The sequence below is a fragment of the Martes martes genome, assembly GCF_963455335.1.
Source record: "Martes martes genome assembly, chromosome: 1".
NCBI lineage: Eukaryota > Metazoa > Chordata > Mammalia > Carnivora > Mustelidae > Martes > Martes martes.
Genome location: NC_137888.1, coordinates 55,792,815 through 55,807,873, shown reverse-complemented (window position 1 = coordinate 55,807,873; position 15,059 = coordinate 55,792,815). Strand labels below are relative to the sequence as shown.

Below are 15,059 nucleotides of genomic sequence, written 5' to 3'. Positions count from 1 at the left end.
CTCACCTTCTAGGCTCTTCGCAGATGCCTCGCCAACTGTTTTTCCTCATTAGGGCTGAAAGACCTTCACAAAATGGTCGTCAGAGTCCGCCCGCCCCAACCCCCACCTGGAATTTGTCAGCAGCTTTCCATTGCTTTTTGCCTAAAGATGAGGTCAACCTGTCCAAACACAGCTAACGTCCTCCTCCTCCCCCTCTGAGCTCCAGCCTCACAGCCCTGATTTTGTTCCTGGAGGGAGTTAGCTGACCCCTCCCCTCCTCCTATTCAGTTTACGCAGTTCTTCCGGTCCTTCAAATCTGACACTTACCTGACTTCCTTGATGAGATCAAAACCCCTATTGCAGCCCACCACATGTAAGGAGCTTTTCTGCCTTTTAGGTGTCGTATTTGAGTAGTTTTCACAATATGTATAAATAAACGTAATGCATTTTAAAATCCTGTAAGAGATTATTTTTATTAGTTAGTGATAATGAGTTACTTAATCTTTGTCCTTCCTACCAGGCTGAAAGCCCTGGAGGGCAGGGTCCTTGTCTGCTTTTGTCCATCACTGTATCTCCTGTACCAAGCACATAGTCGCTGTCCATTTATCAAACACTTTTGTTCAATAAATGAGAGATTCAATTATGAATATTTTTCAACTAAGGAGGAAAAGAGCTCTATGCGTGGACCTTTTAAAAAGCAGCAGTTTTTCTTTTGACTACTAACCATTCATAAGAAATTTTACACATAAACATATTTCCCTAAAGAAACAAATAAACTTACAAATATTCCTATTTTACATTTGAGAAACCAAAGCACAAACACATTGTATTTGTTCAAGATTGCTTATAAATTTATAAGCATGGGAACCTGGGTGGCTCAGTGGGTTAAAGCCTCTGCTTTCGGCTCAGGTCATGATCCCAAGGTCCTGGAATCGAGCCCAGCATCAGGCTCTCTGCTCAGCAGGGAGCCAGCTTCCTCCTCTCTCTCTCTGTCTCGGCCTGCCTCTCTGTCTACTTGTGATCTCTGTCTGTCAAATAAATAAATAAAATCTTTAAAACAAAAAACAAAAAACAAAACTGCTCTCTCTCTTAAAAAAATAATAAATTTATAAGCATATTCATTTATAATATTTATAATAAATTTATTACCACAACTCCAAGCCCAACAAAAGTATTTGGCTTTTTGCTTCATTTGAGAAGTCAGTATTATTATTTTCAATTATGCTCAAATATTTTTTAAATTAAATTGTTACATATATATATATATGAATGACACAGCTTACCAGTTGTTTGTTTGTTTTTAATCGTTGGTGCAATTCTTTCAGAAATTATTTTCCCCAAAATCATGGTAGGTCTAAGAATTCCTAAGTCATAATCTCAATATATACTCCATCTCTCTTTTTTTTTAAAGATTTTATTTATTTATTTGACAGAGAGAGATCACAGGTAGGCAGAGAGGCAGGCAGAGAGAGAGGGGGAAGCAGGCTCCCTGCTGAGCAGAGAGCCTGATGAGGGGCTTGATCCCAGGACCCTGAGATCATGACCTGAGCTGAACACAGAGGCTTAACCCGCTGAGCCACCCAGGTGCCCTATGTTCCATCTCTTAATACAGAAATTATAAATTGTACTTTGCCCAGGATAAGATGTCTCATCATCTGGGTTTGGACTTAATTTAGAATTTAGCATGTTACCTCCAATTACACTAGGAATAGAAAGATGATTCAATCAAACACTTTGTATATATAAATCTTAACTAGAAAGTATTTACTGATTCTTGCCTATGAGCCAGGGTGAAATACTTACCAGTCAAAATCTCCATGTGACCTCCCAGACGATTCTAAATACTTGCTTTCCTCTTTAGTACTTTGGGGCTTGTTCACTCCTCATCTACAATTCCTTCTCCACTCCCCAGTCCCATTTACTTACATCGTGTGTCCGTGTATTACTATCCTGGGAGGATAGTATCACCTCCATTCTGGGTAAGGCTCATCTCTTCTTCATCTTTTTGGGGCAGGCAGTGAGATGTAGGAAAACAAAACAAAGGCAGATAGAAGACTTTGTAACCAAACAGAGGAAGGTTTGAATCCCACAACTGCTGGCTCTTAACGTAGAAATTTTCTTCCCTTCCCAATTCTGATCCCCCACAGTTTGACAGGGAGGAGCAATCTGAGCGGGAGGTATTTCCAGACTAATTTTAAAGAGAGAGTCTTGACCTTGTTTGAGAGTTGGTGGGTCAGGGGCTTGAGGGGTAGGATAAGGCTCACGGGACTTGATTTCTGGTTCTCTCTTACTGCATCATCCAGCAAGTTACCAATATAATGTTGTCCGTACTTTCATCTTCCATAAAATGGAGGACAATAAAATACTGGCTGTGGAACTTTTAAACCTAAAGTTTGAAACAAAACAAAAACTCAATAGACTTTACAAACTCCTCTTACTACTTGTTGGCAGACAGGAAGGTGGTATGAGTGTAACTGGGGAGGTGGAGCTGCGATTGGCTGAGTATCTTGCTGAAGAAATAAAATTATGTGGGACAGGATTAAGGTTTTGCTTCCTTCAAACTACCAGTCCGGCCCTGGAATTCTTTTGTTTCCACAAGTTGCCTCATTAAATCCCTTCGAACATCCTGTTGAGAAGTTTCTAGGAACTTTTGTTTCTCCCTTGGATTTTTTCGGAAGGAGGTTCCAACTGCTGGACGTCTCCTGAACCACAGGGTAGGGGATTCTGTTAAAAAGCTCACACAAGTGGTAGGAAAGGTATTACTAATTAATTAACACCAGAGACACCTCATGAATAAGAGAGTCCACATAATTAGCATTCACAAATTGTGGGGGAGGGAAGAGGGGGAGGAGAAAAAGAAGAGAGCCCTTGGGTGACAGGAAGTGGGAGGGGACTTTTAAAAGACTTTTTGAAAAGGGAGGAGACTTTTAAAATCTTGGGCCCAGGGCTATTTAAGAAGCAAGAATTTTCTTTTTGTCAACCTTGACTTCTCTTTGGATATGGAGAAAGCAAAAGGCAAAAAGGTAAATACAATTTTAGTGGTTTTGTTTCTGTCTGTCTTTGAGAGTCTCGTCCTGTTTCTCTCTCCCACTTGAGCTTGAGCACACTTGATCCTTGTTTTGAGGAGAAAAGAATGTGCCTCAATTTCCTCTTGTTAAGAAAAAAAAAAAAAAAAAACAGTAAAGTCCTAAATAACAACCGCAGCCTGATAATATTGGGGCAAAGAGACTGTATGTAAGAAACAGGGCTTCCTATTTTGGCTTTGAAAAGATGCTTTATCCTGGCTTTTAGAAGATTCTGCTTTCAGGCCTGGAGGGGAGTGGTGACAGAAGAGGAAGGAGGGTGAGGGGAAAACTTCAGGAAGAGGTAATGGAACTGAGGTTGGTGGAGAGAACGAGATGCTTTAATTTGCCCTCAACAGACACCGGTCCTAAACCAGTTATGGTAGGTCTGAACCTGTCTTTTCCAAGGGTCCCCGAGGCTATGGAATAATCCAAAGTCAGACATATTGACAAGCACCACAGGCAGAAATTAAAGGTAGAGAAGCTTTGGGGCGCCTGGGTGGCTCAGCAGGTTAAGCATCCAACTCTTGATCTCAGTTCACTGCTTGATTTCATGGTCATGAGTTCAAGCCCCACAATGCCATCCAGGCTGGGTGTGGAGCCTACTTAAAAAAAAAAAAAAAAAAAAAGTAGAGCGGATTTGAGACCTTCCAGGGGAACCGAACCATGGTGCTAAGGGAACCCGAGCACTCAACCAGCATTTTTGCCCAGTCAATTTTAAGACTTAAGACATTAGGCTCTAAAGTGAGTAGTTTGTGTTAAGGCTATGCAAATGTAAAATTTGTATATGAATGCAAAGCTGCTATAGTGATGTAAAATACCATACAAGTGTTAATTTGTCCTGTGCTCCCAACTTGAGGACACTGGAAAGGATTTAGAGGTAGGGATTTTGTGTTCCTCAGAAATGCCTGCCTGTGTGGCTTTGGTTAGGTGGCCTCTGAGTCTCAGCTTCTGCATCTGAAAAACAAAGTTGGAAATTGCTACTAGGTTGCTGTGGGGAGTTAATGAAAGAAAATAAAAAAATACGTCAACACCTTATGTAAGAGGTTTCTCTATCAGATAACTGTGTCCTCAACTGTTTTCTTGCTTCTGGTGTTCAGTTAAACAATGTTTGAGGGCCCAGGAGGAAAGAGAAATTCTGCCCTTAGGCAGCTGACCGTCAAAGGGGGTAAAGAGCACTGATCTAATCCCACAAGCAAATGTAAAACTGTGACTGATAAGGGGGAGGCAGAGAGGCAACTTGCAGATGTGACTTGGTCTGAGGAGATGAGGAGGGGCGGCCAGGTGAAGGAATACTGGAAATGAGATTCTGAAGGAGAACTAAGATTTAAGAAAGTGAGTGGAAGGCTGCCGTGGAGTGAGCGAAATCTCTTAAGGCCGAGGTAACTAGGCTGGAAAGGAATTATGTGACCAGCCTTTGGGGCCACGGAGAGGCTGGTCCGCTGAATTAAAGACATTTGTATATCTTCATGCTAAACACAAGGAACCACCACAGGAGTATATATAGAATCCCTCTGGCAATAGTAGGGGAAAACTTTGTTTGGAAGAGATCAGGACCGAAGGAATGGGGGAAGAAAATCTTCAGGTAAGAAAATAATGGATATGGCGGGTGATATAGGTAAGGGCTCCCACATCCCCTGGCCAAAGAGCCTAGTTTCTTCTACTTCTGTGGTTTGTATCTATATTTTGTCCTTTTTCACATTTTCGTCTCGGCCTCCCATTTCCCCATCTACCCCATCTTAGAAGTCAACCTGGGGTTGAGATGATTTCCCAGAGGAGAATCTGCACTGCCAGTGATGTGTGTAGTGACTATCCTGGTGCCGTGGATGTGAGTTATCTTGAGGCAGGTGGTGTGTGTGGTGGGTCGGGCGCCCTCGGGAAGACGGCTCCTCTGTCCCCAGCAGAACTCCATGAAGTCGGGGGAGCACTCTCTGGCTGGCCTATCCCAACCAGCATCAGAAGAACCCACAGAGAAGCAGCAGGCTTCCCGTGAACCAAAGGTGCAAAAAACCTCCGCCAGCGGGACCAAACGAAAAAGATCTATGAAAGAAGACAAAGGTAAGAAGTCTACAAGCCCTCAAATCTCATTTCCTTGGGTTTAAGAAGACCGAGGAATTTTCTGAAGGAACAGAACAAGTAGGAAAAAAAAAAATGGGCCCTGTATTCTGAAAACCCTCCACTTCTCTGGCGTCCAGCTTACTTCGCGCCTGCCTGAAGCCTTTCAGCCACCTCTGTTAAAACTCTGGTGTCTCCAGATCTCCAAACTCTGCAGTATATTTGTTTTGTTCATCATTTTGACTTCACTCACTGCTTAATGTTAAGGGATCTCAGAGTACAGTGGTTTGGGGGCACACTGCTATAAATTTGACATCCCATCCTTAAAACTCCACCTTCTTTTTCTAAGAATTGAGGATAATACTTAACTTAGCCAGGTCAGATGGAGGGGGCTGCAGGCTCCATTGTAGTGTATAGGGAATAATTGGGTAAAAATGCCTACATGATACCTGACTAGTAATGTGCACTCGGTAAAGCCTCAGAACTGTTAGGGTCATTATAGTTGTCTGTTCTGGGGTGTGTTTCTAGAAGTCTTTCCTGGACAGTGAGAGAGTGTGAGGAAGCTGTGTGCGGTGAGACAAGAGCACTGCCCAGAGTGGGGAGGGCTGATGTAATTCTGAGAAGGGGTGGTTGTGTATAGCATTGCTGAGTGGTTTGCTTTGTTCCTTGGTGAGAGGACCAGGCCCCACTGAGGATTACGATGTCGGGTTTAAAATGACTATCATTCCCCTGGCTTGGAAGTAAGGTCTCTAGTACAACCTCGTTGAAGTCTGGGTGTAAGTGCTCACAAGGGAGCAAGTATGGAAGTTTCAGGAAGTAAAAACTGGAGATTCAGAAGTAGTAAGTCCGTCCCAGGTTTGAGGTTGTGTCTTTTGGAAGTTCTGGGGTCTTTGGCAAGTCATTGACTCTGCAGTGGGGATTGGGTTGGGAGAACTTAAAGTTGTACTTTGACATTTTAAAAGGCTGTCCAAAAGTGAATTATTGCTAATTTCATCCTGTTTTCCTCCCTCATCTCGTTCAGAAAAGAAGGAAGAAGGCAGTGGAAAAGTAAGACTTCGGAAGAAAATCCCAGTTCCTCCATTACCTTCAAAATTGCCACCCGCCAACATGCTTCACCGAGACGTCCTGCGGGCCTGGTGCCAACAACTAAAGCTGAGCACCAAAGGCCAGGTGACGGCCCAGGGTCAGAGGCAGTGCTCCTGGGAGGAGGGGTAGGATCCTTACTTGATTATTAACTCATTTTTCTCTTGTCTTAGAAACTGGATGTATATAAGAGAATCTGCGAGTATGCTTACCCTGATCAACAGGTAAGTGATTTGTAGGGATTTGACAGAGTGGAAGGTTTAGTTCTCATTCTAATTACCTAATTTAGCATCAGAAAGTCCATGGAGGGATTACTTTAGCCTCTCCTTCCCTCCGAGGGGAAACAGCACACCCACCTACCCACACCTACCACCCCCTTCCACCCCCACCACCGGCCACGTCACACCAAAGTTGGGCAAAATACAAAAATTGGACTGCATTTCTGACAGCACCTTAACCTTGCAAACCCTGTTTATAGAAGAACATTCCTGTCACCGCAGAGGAGGCCAAGATTCTCTCACAGTCACAAAGAAGATCAAGGATGGAGCAGGGGGAAATGTCTCTGGAAGGTTTTGGAAGAAGGATATCTTCTGACGGGACCTACCCTTCTGAGGTGGCTGCTCCCCCTGAGGGTGGGGCACCCGCCCCTGTAGGGTCTGGTGCTCTCCTGGAGGGAGTCGATACTGTTGTTGTGACAACTTCAGCCCCAGATGCTGTGTTTGCCTCCTGGTCCAGAATTGCAGGCAGGGCTGGCAAGATGGAGACGGTGGAATCACCACAGGAGGCCCACGGTAAGCCCAGGCTTGAGATTTCATTTTGGTCCTGTTGAGGAAAAAATGCTATTGATATTAACCTCCAGTCACGTTTAGGGTATATCAAAATCACCTGAAGGGTTGGTGATTCCTGGGCCCTACCCACAGAGTTTCTGATTCAGAACTGAGGTAGGGCCTGGGGAATTTTCTTTTCTAATAATTTTTCAGCCAGTGCTGATGATGCTAGTCTGGGGACCGCACTTTGAAAACCACTGCTGCAAATTATTGATGTCATCAGAAGGGAATGGCAATCTGTTTGGCTTTCTTTCCCCTTCTTGAAGGAATTCAAAGAGCACGCTCTAAAATCAGCTGCCTGAGCTTAAGCCTTGGATCTTCTAATGTCTGTTAAGTGAGTGACATTACCAAGTTGTTTAATACAGTTCCCAGTTTCCTCACCATAACATAGGTTAATAATTACACCTACCTCATAATGTAAGAATTATAGGATATAAAATTAAGAGAAACCATAAACTGGTTAGCACAGTACAATGCCTATTGAAACCCCAAACCCATTTCATGCAGACCCTCCCACACCATTCCGGTTTAGTCTTTCTATTGAAGGAAACCAGAGTATGTCACCCCAAATTATACCTGTCCTAAATTGTTTTAAAATGTATAATAAAAATTGTTTTGAGCTGATGGCAATTAAAGAGCAGCCAACCCAGAAAAGTCCCTTTTTACTGCCTAAAGGCAGCTTATAAATTCCGTTTTTGCTGGAGACAATCCACTGAGAGGTAGTACCAGAAAAACCTTACTTATTAGTTCCTTCCCCATAGAGTGACCTGCCTACTCTCTGCCGCCCCCAGGAGCCTAAAACTGTTTCCCTTTTTCCTGTTGTTTCTCTACAAATTCCTCTTTCTTTGTAAAAACCAGGATTCTGAGCCACCATTTTGAGTTTGTTTTCGTTGGTGGTTTCTTCAAGTGATGTGTGCCATATGCATTAAGAAACTGATTTTCTCGGGGGACCTGGGTGGCTCAGTTGTTAAGCATCTGCCTTCAGCTTGGGTTATAATCCCAGGGTTCTGGGATCAAGTCCTGCATCAGAGTGCTGCTCAGTGGGAAGCCTGCTTCTCCCTCTCCCATCCCTCCTGCTCCTGTTCCCTCTCCGGCTATCTCTCTCTCTGTCAAATAAATTTAAAAATCTTAAAAAAAAACAGAAAGAAAGAAGGAAACTGATTTTCTTTTGTTGATCTTTCTGTGAAGGAGTCCCTGCTACAAACCTAGGATGGGCAGAGATAAAGTTTTGCCTCCTTTGTACTATCATTTACCCACTTGGAGGTATACTACTTCCAGCTATACTTTTACCATCTAAAAGTTTGTGGGGGGTGTGTGTGTGTGGTTAAGGTTTTATGTATTTATTTGACCGAGAGAGCGTTCAAGTAGGTAGAGGAGCAGGCAGAGGGAGAGGGAGAAGCAGGCTCTCTGCTCAGCAGGGAGCCCGATGTGGGGCTCCATCCCAGGACCCTGGGATCATGACCTGAGCCGAAGGCAGGCAGCTGCTTAACCAACTGAGGTACCCAGGCACCTCTCCTTTTTAAAGTTTTAACAAAAGCTGTTTTGTATGGTTTTCTAAAAGGGCACAGGACAGTAGGTTAAGCTAGGATTCCAGGGCTCATATCTTGGAGCTGGCACTTGAGAAAAGTAGTAGAAACAAAGACCATGATCTGTTCTTGACCAGAACATCAGAATTTGGTCATGCTGTCTTTGTACTTCCCACCCTCCCTTCTCCAGGTGTCAGGTGGTGTGTGGTCCATGGAAAAAGTCTGCCTGCAGACACAGAAGGTTGGGTTCACCTGCAATTCCATGCAGGACAAGCCTGGGTGCCTGAAAAACGGGGAAGAGTATGTGCCCTATTCTTGCTACCGGCCTGCAATTTTCCACCCCCACACTTGGAGGACAATATGCTGTGCCCCAGATGTGTTCGGAGGTAACTACTTGGTGCTTTTCTACAAATGAAGACTGGACACCTGATGTTCAGTTAGGGGAGAGAGGAGATGCATGTTAATTTTAAATAGATCTGTATTTCTTTCAGGAGCTGTCAGTAAAGAGTTCCAAGAAAGTTCTTACAAGTTAAGTGTATTCCTAAGAAAAAGCATTTATAGGTCAGGGCTTACTGCTTCTACCTAGAGACCCACCCATAATTGTGGAGAAACAGTATTGATTAAATACTGTATTACAGGTATATGCATGTCACAGAAACAATGACTAGCAAAACAACAGCAACAAAACCCCCGAAGTAGACTACAGTCTAATGGGGATATTGCTCTGTAAACATAGCACATGATGACTAGTATCAAAGAAGAGGTTTCTTAACTTGAAGGAAGAATTGCCTACATGGAAAGGAGAAAGCTCATTTTTTAATAGAGCAACCAGTGCCAAGGCTGAGAGGATTTAGGACAAAGTAGAAATTTTTAATATTTTAGTGTGACAGCTATGGTTAAAAAAAAAATCTGCTTGCTCCTTATAAAGTGGGCATAATAATGCCTATCTGAAATATTGTGAAGATTAAATGAGTTAATAAATGTAAAGTTCTTAGCACTGTGTCTGATATGGGAAAGCATTAAAAAAAAAATGTGGGTACTAATTATTCCAACAAGTGGGATTCCTTTCAACGAAGTCATAAAGATGGAAATAATACAGTGTATGCAAAAAAAACAGTTTTGGCTCTAATTGAGCACTATAGATTTTAAGTAATATCATTAGTTTAGGGTCTGATTATAGTCAGCTTTGAAGGTTTAGAATTTATCCAGTAGCCCGTGGTGTTCTTTCAAAAGATGCCGTTAGTTATGTTATGTGATCAATGAAATACCTCCATAATCACCAAACAGCCTACTCTAAAAGCACAATTATGAAGAGAAACAAGGTTTTGCTTTTTTTTTTTTTTTTCCCTCTGTAATTTTAAATTCTAAGCCAATTAAAACCAACAATGACTGGCTGGTGTGCAGAACAGGCCTGGGGGGAAGGGACCCAATAAATTTGTTGTTCTCTGTGTAAACTAGACTAGCTAATTCTTTAAGATTTCTGATTCTAAATAGGATGGGAAATACTTTTATTAAAAGAAGCCACTACTATTGACAGACAGGGGTGAGGTGGGGTGAGGTAAAGCGGGGTGAGTACTGTTCTGTTTCGAAGCCGCAGCAACAGCATTGGCTCAAGGAAGGGGACAGTCCTCCACCAAAGTCCCTTTTCTAGCAGCAACCATTTCCATAATTTTACACATGCCACTTCACTTTTCTGGGCCTCGGTTTCCACATCTCTGATAAAAGGAGCTACGTTGACAGGGAGGTGTACAAAAGTCACCAAACTATGAAAATGAAGCAGCCACCAGGAAGTTGATATGCCTGTAAATTTTAAGATTTTGTATTTATTTATTTGACACACAGAGCACAAGAGCACACTGAGGCAGAGCGGCAGGCAGAGGGAGAGGGAGAAGCAGATTCCTCACTGAGCAGGGAGCCTCATGTGGGGCAGAGTCTCATGACCTGAGAGGAAGGCAGCCACCTAACCCACTAAGCCACCCAGGCACCCCTGTAGAGAAATTTTTAATTCCAAAAGGCTATTGTATTTAGGGGTTTTGTTTGTTTGTTTCCATTGTATTTACTTTTATAGAGAACCTACTGAGGAGAATTAAGTACAGTTTTTTTTTTCCCCCAAAATATACACATTTCATTGGTCACAGTATAGAACTATAATACAGTGAAAATACGAACAACAGGGGCACCTGGGTGGCTCAATGGGTTAAGCCTCTGCCTTCAGTTCAGGTCATGATCCTGGGGTCCTGGGATCGAGTCCCGCATCAGGCTCTCTGCTCAGCAGGAAGCCGGCTTCCCCCTCTCTCTCTGCCTGCCTCTCTGCCTACTTGTGATCTCTGTCTGTCAAATAAAAAATAAATAAAATCTTTAAAATATATATAGAAACAACAAAAATCACTTTATTTTTAAAATTTATTTTTATCAAAGTTCAGTTAACATATAGTATATTACTGGTTTCGGAGGTGGAGGTCCGTGATTTATCAGTCTTCTGTAATACCCAGTACTCATTGTATTATGTGCCCTCCTTAATGCCCATCACCCAGTTTTAAAGAAAAGGATATATGTGCAAAATTTTGTAATTTCGAAGATTAGAGTGAAGGACACAAAATCTGATCAGGCAACTCTTTACTGGGTGATGGGCCATTGAAGGGTTGGAAGCAAGTAAATGCACTGAGGCTTACATTGTAGAAGAAGGAAGGGTGTGAGATCTGTTAGAAAAATGTGGGAACGTTGTTTTTAATAGGTTTTACGGGCCTAGCATCTTCTAAAGGTGCCAAAATAGAATCTGGCTTTAAGTAATATAAATGAAGCAGAGGAAGGTAGAAATGATACACTTGCTTGGATAATGGGAGATTCAGAGCAGTGAAGGATACAGGTGCCTTTTTGAGGCTTGAATACATGGAGCAGACAAGTAGGAGGGGTGACTAGAGGTGTCTTCCAAAAGCACAAATGGAGAGGTGCGGCAAAAAGATACTCAAAGGAGATTTCCATTTGTGCTGTATTGAAAAGGGTGTGCTTCTGGGCTTAGTTTGGTGCAGCCCAGAGATCCCTCTCCCCAGCCCTCAGTTGTGCTGGAACCATCCCCCCTTGGCCTATAGGGGCACCCATCCTTAGGGTCAAGGTTACTGAACATCCTAGGTCTTGGGCAGTTGACCGAGGTAGAAGCCTGAAGTAGGTGGAACCCTCAGGTTAGACTCTTCCTTCCCCCAGCCCGGAGTGGCAGCCCCTGGGCCCAGTTACTGTCTCTCACAGGACAAAGTATGTGAGTGTGCACTTGTTTCTCCCCCTTCTGGCTGTCCTACTTCTTGCCAAGAATTGTTGCTGCCAAGCAAGTTGAATAAAATTGAGGTCACTCTGGAGAGTCCTTTAATGACCTACCAAGGCCACTAGGCAAATGGTAAAAAATCCATTGGGGGGCTTCTCCTGCCCATGGGCTGCATAGAATAGGAGCATATTACAGAGACATAACGGGCCTAATAGTCACTCCTTCATGACTTGGCCGCATGCTTTCCACCCGCTATCCTCAAGTTCAGGAACAGTTCACCAGTGGCATTCTTGGCTGTTTTTAAGGGTGTAACTTAATGTTTCTTCTTGGATCTTACCTTTTGAAAAAGGAACATATTTTGTTTGCTTTGTAGGAATAAGGTGTTAATGAAAAGCCTCCAGTGAGCTCGCAGCACCAGGAAAAGGGGTACAGCGGTGATTATGATTAATGGTAGAAAGGGAACTACAAGCAACTCCACAGTGCCACTGATGGGGGAACTGCAGGCTGCTCCACACCTTCCATCTTCCTGCCTCCAGGGCCCACGGGCTGGTCCATTGCAGATGTTACCCTCCGACCCCAGACCCCTACCAGGGCCTGCACCGTCGTGGGCTGGGATACAAGGGCTCTTAATGCTTTACATTGGAAAAGCATTTCAAAATTACTATTTATTCTACTAAATAAGATGAAAAAGTCATTCTACTACCAAACGTTGACCCTTCTGAAATAGAAGCAACCTTAAGAGTTCTTTTGAGGTGGGAGCCTGAGCCTCGCCTCGCCTCGCCTCGCCTCACGGAAGGGGTGGAGTGGGAAGCGCACCTGTAAGCTTCCATGCTGGATTTCTCTTCTCACCAGAGCCTGACTCCCCCAGAGGCTGCTCAGGTTCATGGCTTCAAACTGTAGAGTGTTTTAAACCTAAGGGAAAGCTTTTATTCTTTCCCACTCCCCAAAACATACTGTTAATATAACAAAACATTTCCTGATGTTTTCTTAATAACCTGAGACCTCTGTGGTGTGTCTCTGGAATAAAAACAGAACACTTCGCTAATGTTATTTCCCCTTGTAACTATTATGTATGTTTCTAGTGGTTAAAAATATTTAAGAGTTAAAAAAATAAAAATATTTAAGAGTATTTCTGACTCAAAAATTCATAATGTATTGGATTTCAAATGTGTATATAAAACCTATTGTATATAGGTGACCATATGCATTGTGGGCAAATTATTAATATTCTTAACTCAGGATTAAGCCAAAAATGATGATTTTTTGGCATGATTTTTTTAAACCACTCAAATGAGGTAGGATTGATATTTTTAAAAAACTGTACATTTACTGTATACACTTTGATGAGTTTGATTTATTTAAAATTTTTATGTCCTCCTGAATTTAGAGTCCTGTGGCTCTTAGAAAAGATTTATTTTTTTTCCAATTGTGGCTTTATGGCAGTTTCCAACATTGTTTTATTGTTGTGGATTTTTGGATTATGAGATTTTTTTTTCCCCTCCAAAATGTACTAGAAGGAGTAGTAGAGTTGGAAAGTTTGTAACTATCATATGGACAGATTGGGGCAAGAATCCTCAGTTTAAAAACTAGAAAGGAATGTTTTTTGATCAACAAGATACTTCCATGCTCTTGGCAATGCCTCTACACTGATTACTCATTAATGGTCAGAATTTTTCAGTGTAAATAAATGATATACACATTTTATTCCTTATTCCTTATTGTATACATACTATGAATTTTAACTTTGTTTCCTTTTTAAACTTTTTCCTTACTTTTTTTTTAAAGATTTTATCTATTTATTTGTCAGAGAGAGAGAGAGCGTGCGCACACACATAAGCAGGCAGAGTGGCAGGCAGAGGAGGAAAGAGAAGCAGGCTCCATGCAGAGCAAGGAGCCCGATGTGGGACTCAATCCCAGGACCCTGGGATCATGGCCTGAGCCGAAGAAAGCAGCTGCTTAACTGACTGAGCCACCCAGGCGTCCCATACTTTTTCCCTATTTTCAATGGATGGCCCAAGTTTGTATTCTTTTGTCTTCCCAGTCTGCTTGTGGCTTTCCCTTCCTCACACACTAAGGTGAACTTCGCTATCTCTATAAAATCAGTTGTAGGTCCACCACAAAGATAATTATCTACCACTTTTTCCTGCCCCTAGCAAGGTTAAATTTCTAAAGTCATATTTATTCCCCAGCATTTCCCTAATTCCCACAAGCCTCCTCCTCCCAAATTCCTATAGTTTTAGCTACCCTAGTCTATTCTTCCTGCACTGTTGCCCTCCCAAGCTTCCAAAATATTACAAGGAAAAAAAGACAACTTGGAGCTCAATACTCCATGCCTCAGATGAATTCTGTGGCAAAGGAAAGGGAACTTGCCCTGTGATCTAGATGTTTGGAAGGAGCCAGGGGGAGAGAAAATGTCCAGTTTCCCACCTGGAAACTGAAGTCACAGTTGCGCAGAGCTGTCTGTCCAGAAGTGCATGTGTGGTGTGAGCAAGGTATGTGATGCCATAGGAATGGTGATAGGAGACGTCTGGAGACAGCCGTCCAAATTTCTCCTGGTTCCAAAAGGACCTGTAAGCTCCCAAGAATTGGTGTTGAAGTCATTGAGCTTTGGAATCAGGTTTTGCCCAGACATGGCTGGCTAAGGCAAATGGATGTACATGAAGAAAGCCTGTGAACTCCCTGCCAGGAAGCAAAATTAGAAATAGCTACATCTCCAAGGACCCAGCCCTAAGGGGCAGATGTGGGAGGAGAAAGATGGGGAAATTTTTAAAATGCTAACTCCCTGAATTGGTATTAACTTACCTGAAAGTGCCTCAAGTAAGTCTACATTTTGCAAGATAGGACTTGTAGAAAAAATGGGTAATGTCCACCTTGACTGAGTATTCAGATTTATCACCAGGAATGACAGAAACAAGCAATGTGTTTTCTGATGGGATATACCATTGATATTCTTGCCAGAAAGATTTAATATGAATCTACTCAGAGAAGCAGGCAGTCCTGATCATACCTATTGTCATTAGCATAAAGTGAGCTGAACTTATTTTGAGTGGCAGTTATTAAGGCTTATCCATTTGTAAAAATCCACAGAACTACGTGCTTAAATATGTGTACATATTTACTATGTGTAGGCTATATATATATATTTTTTAAGATTTTATTTATTTGAGAGAGAGAGAGAAAGCATGAATGGGGGGTGGGCATAGGAAAAGGGAGGAACAGACTCCCAGCTGGCCAGGGACTTTGACCTGGGGCTGGATCCCAGGACTCCAGG

The 15,059-nt window shown here is 42.7% G+C and overlaps 1 protein-coding gene across 1 annotated transcript; it reads left to right on the top strand.

Annotated features, from left to right (window-relative positions):
- Positions 1 to 2,978: 2,978 nt before the first annotated feature.
- DPPA4 (developmental pluripotency associated 4) lies at positions 2,979 to 12,192 on the top strand (the record flags this gene model as incomplete). The annotated part of the gene is made up of 7 exons (XM_080810627.1): positions 2,979 to 3,002; positions 4,946 to 5,099; positions 6,118 to 6,266; positions 6,353 to 6,403; positions 6,658 to 6,970; positions 8,723 to 8,918; positions 12,162 to 12,192. 7 exons carry the CDS (start codon positions 2,979 to 2,981, stop codon positions 12,190 to 12,192), a joined length of 918 nt encoding a protein of 305 aa, XP_080666753.1.
- Between the last annotated feature and the right edge of the window lie 2,867 nt (positions 12,193 to 15,059).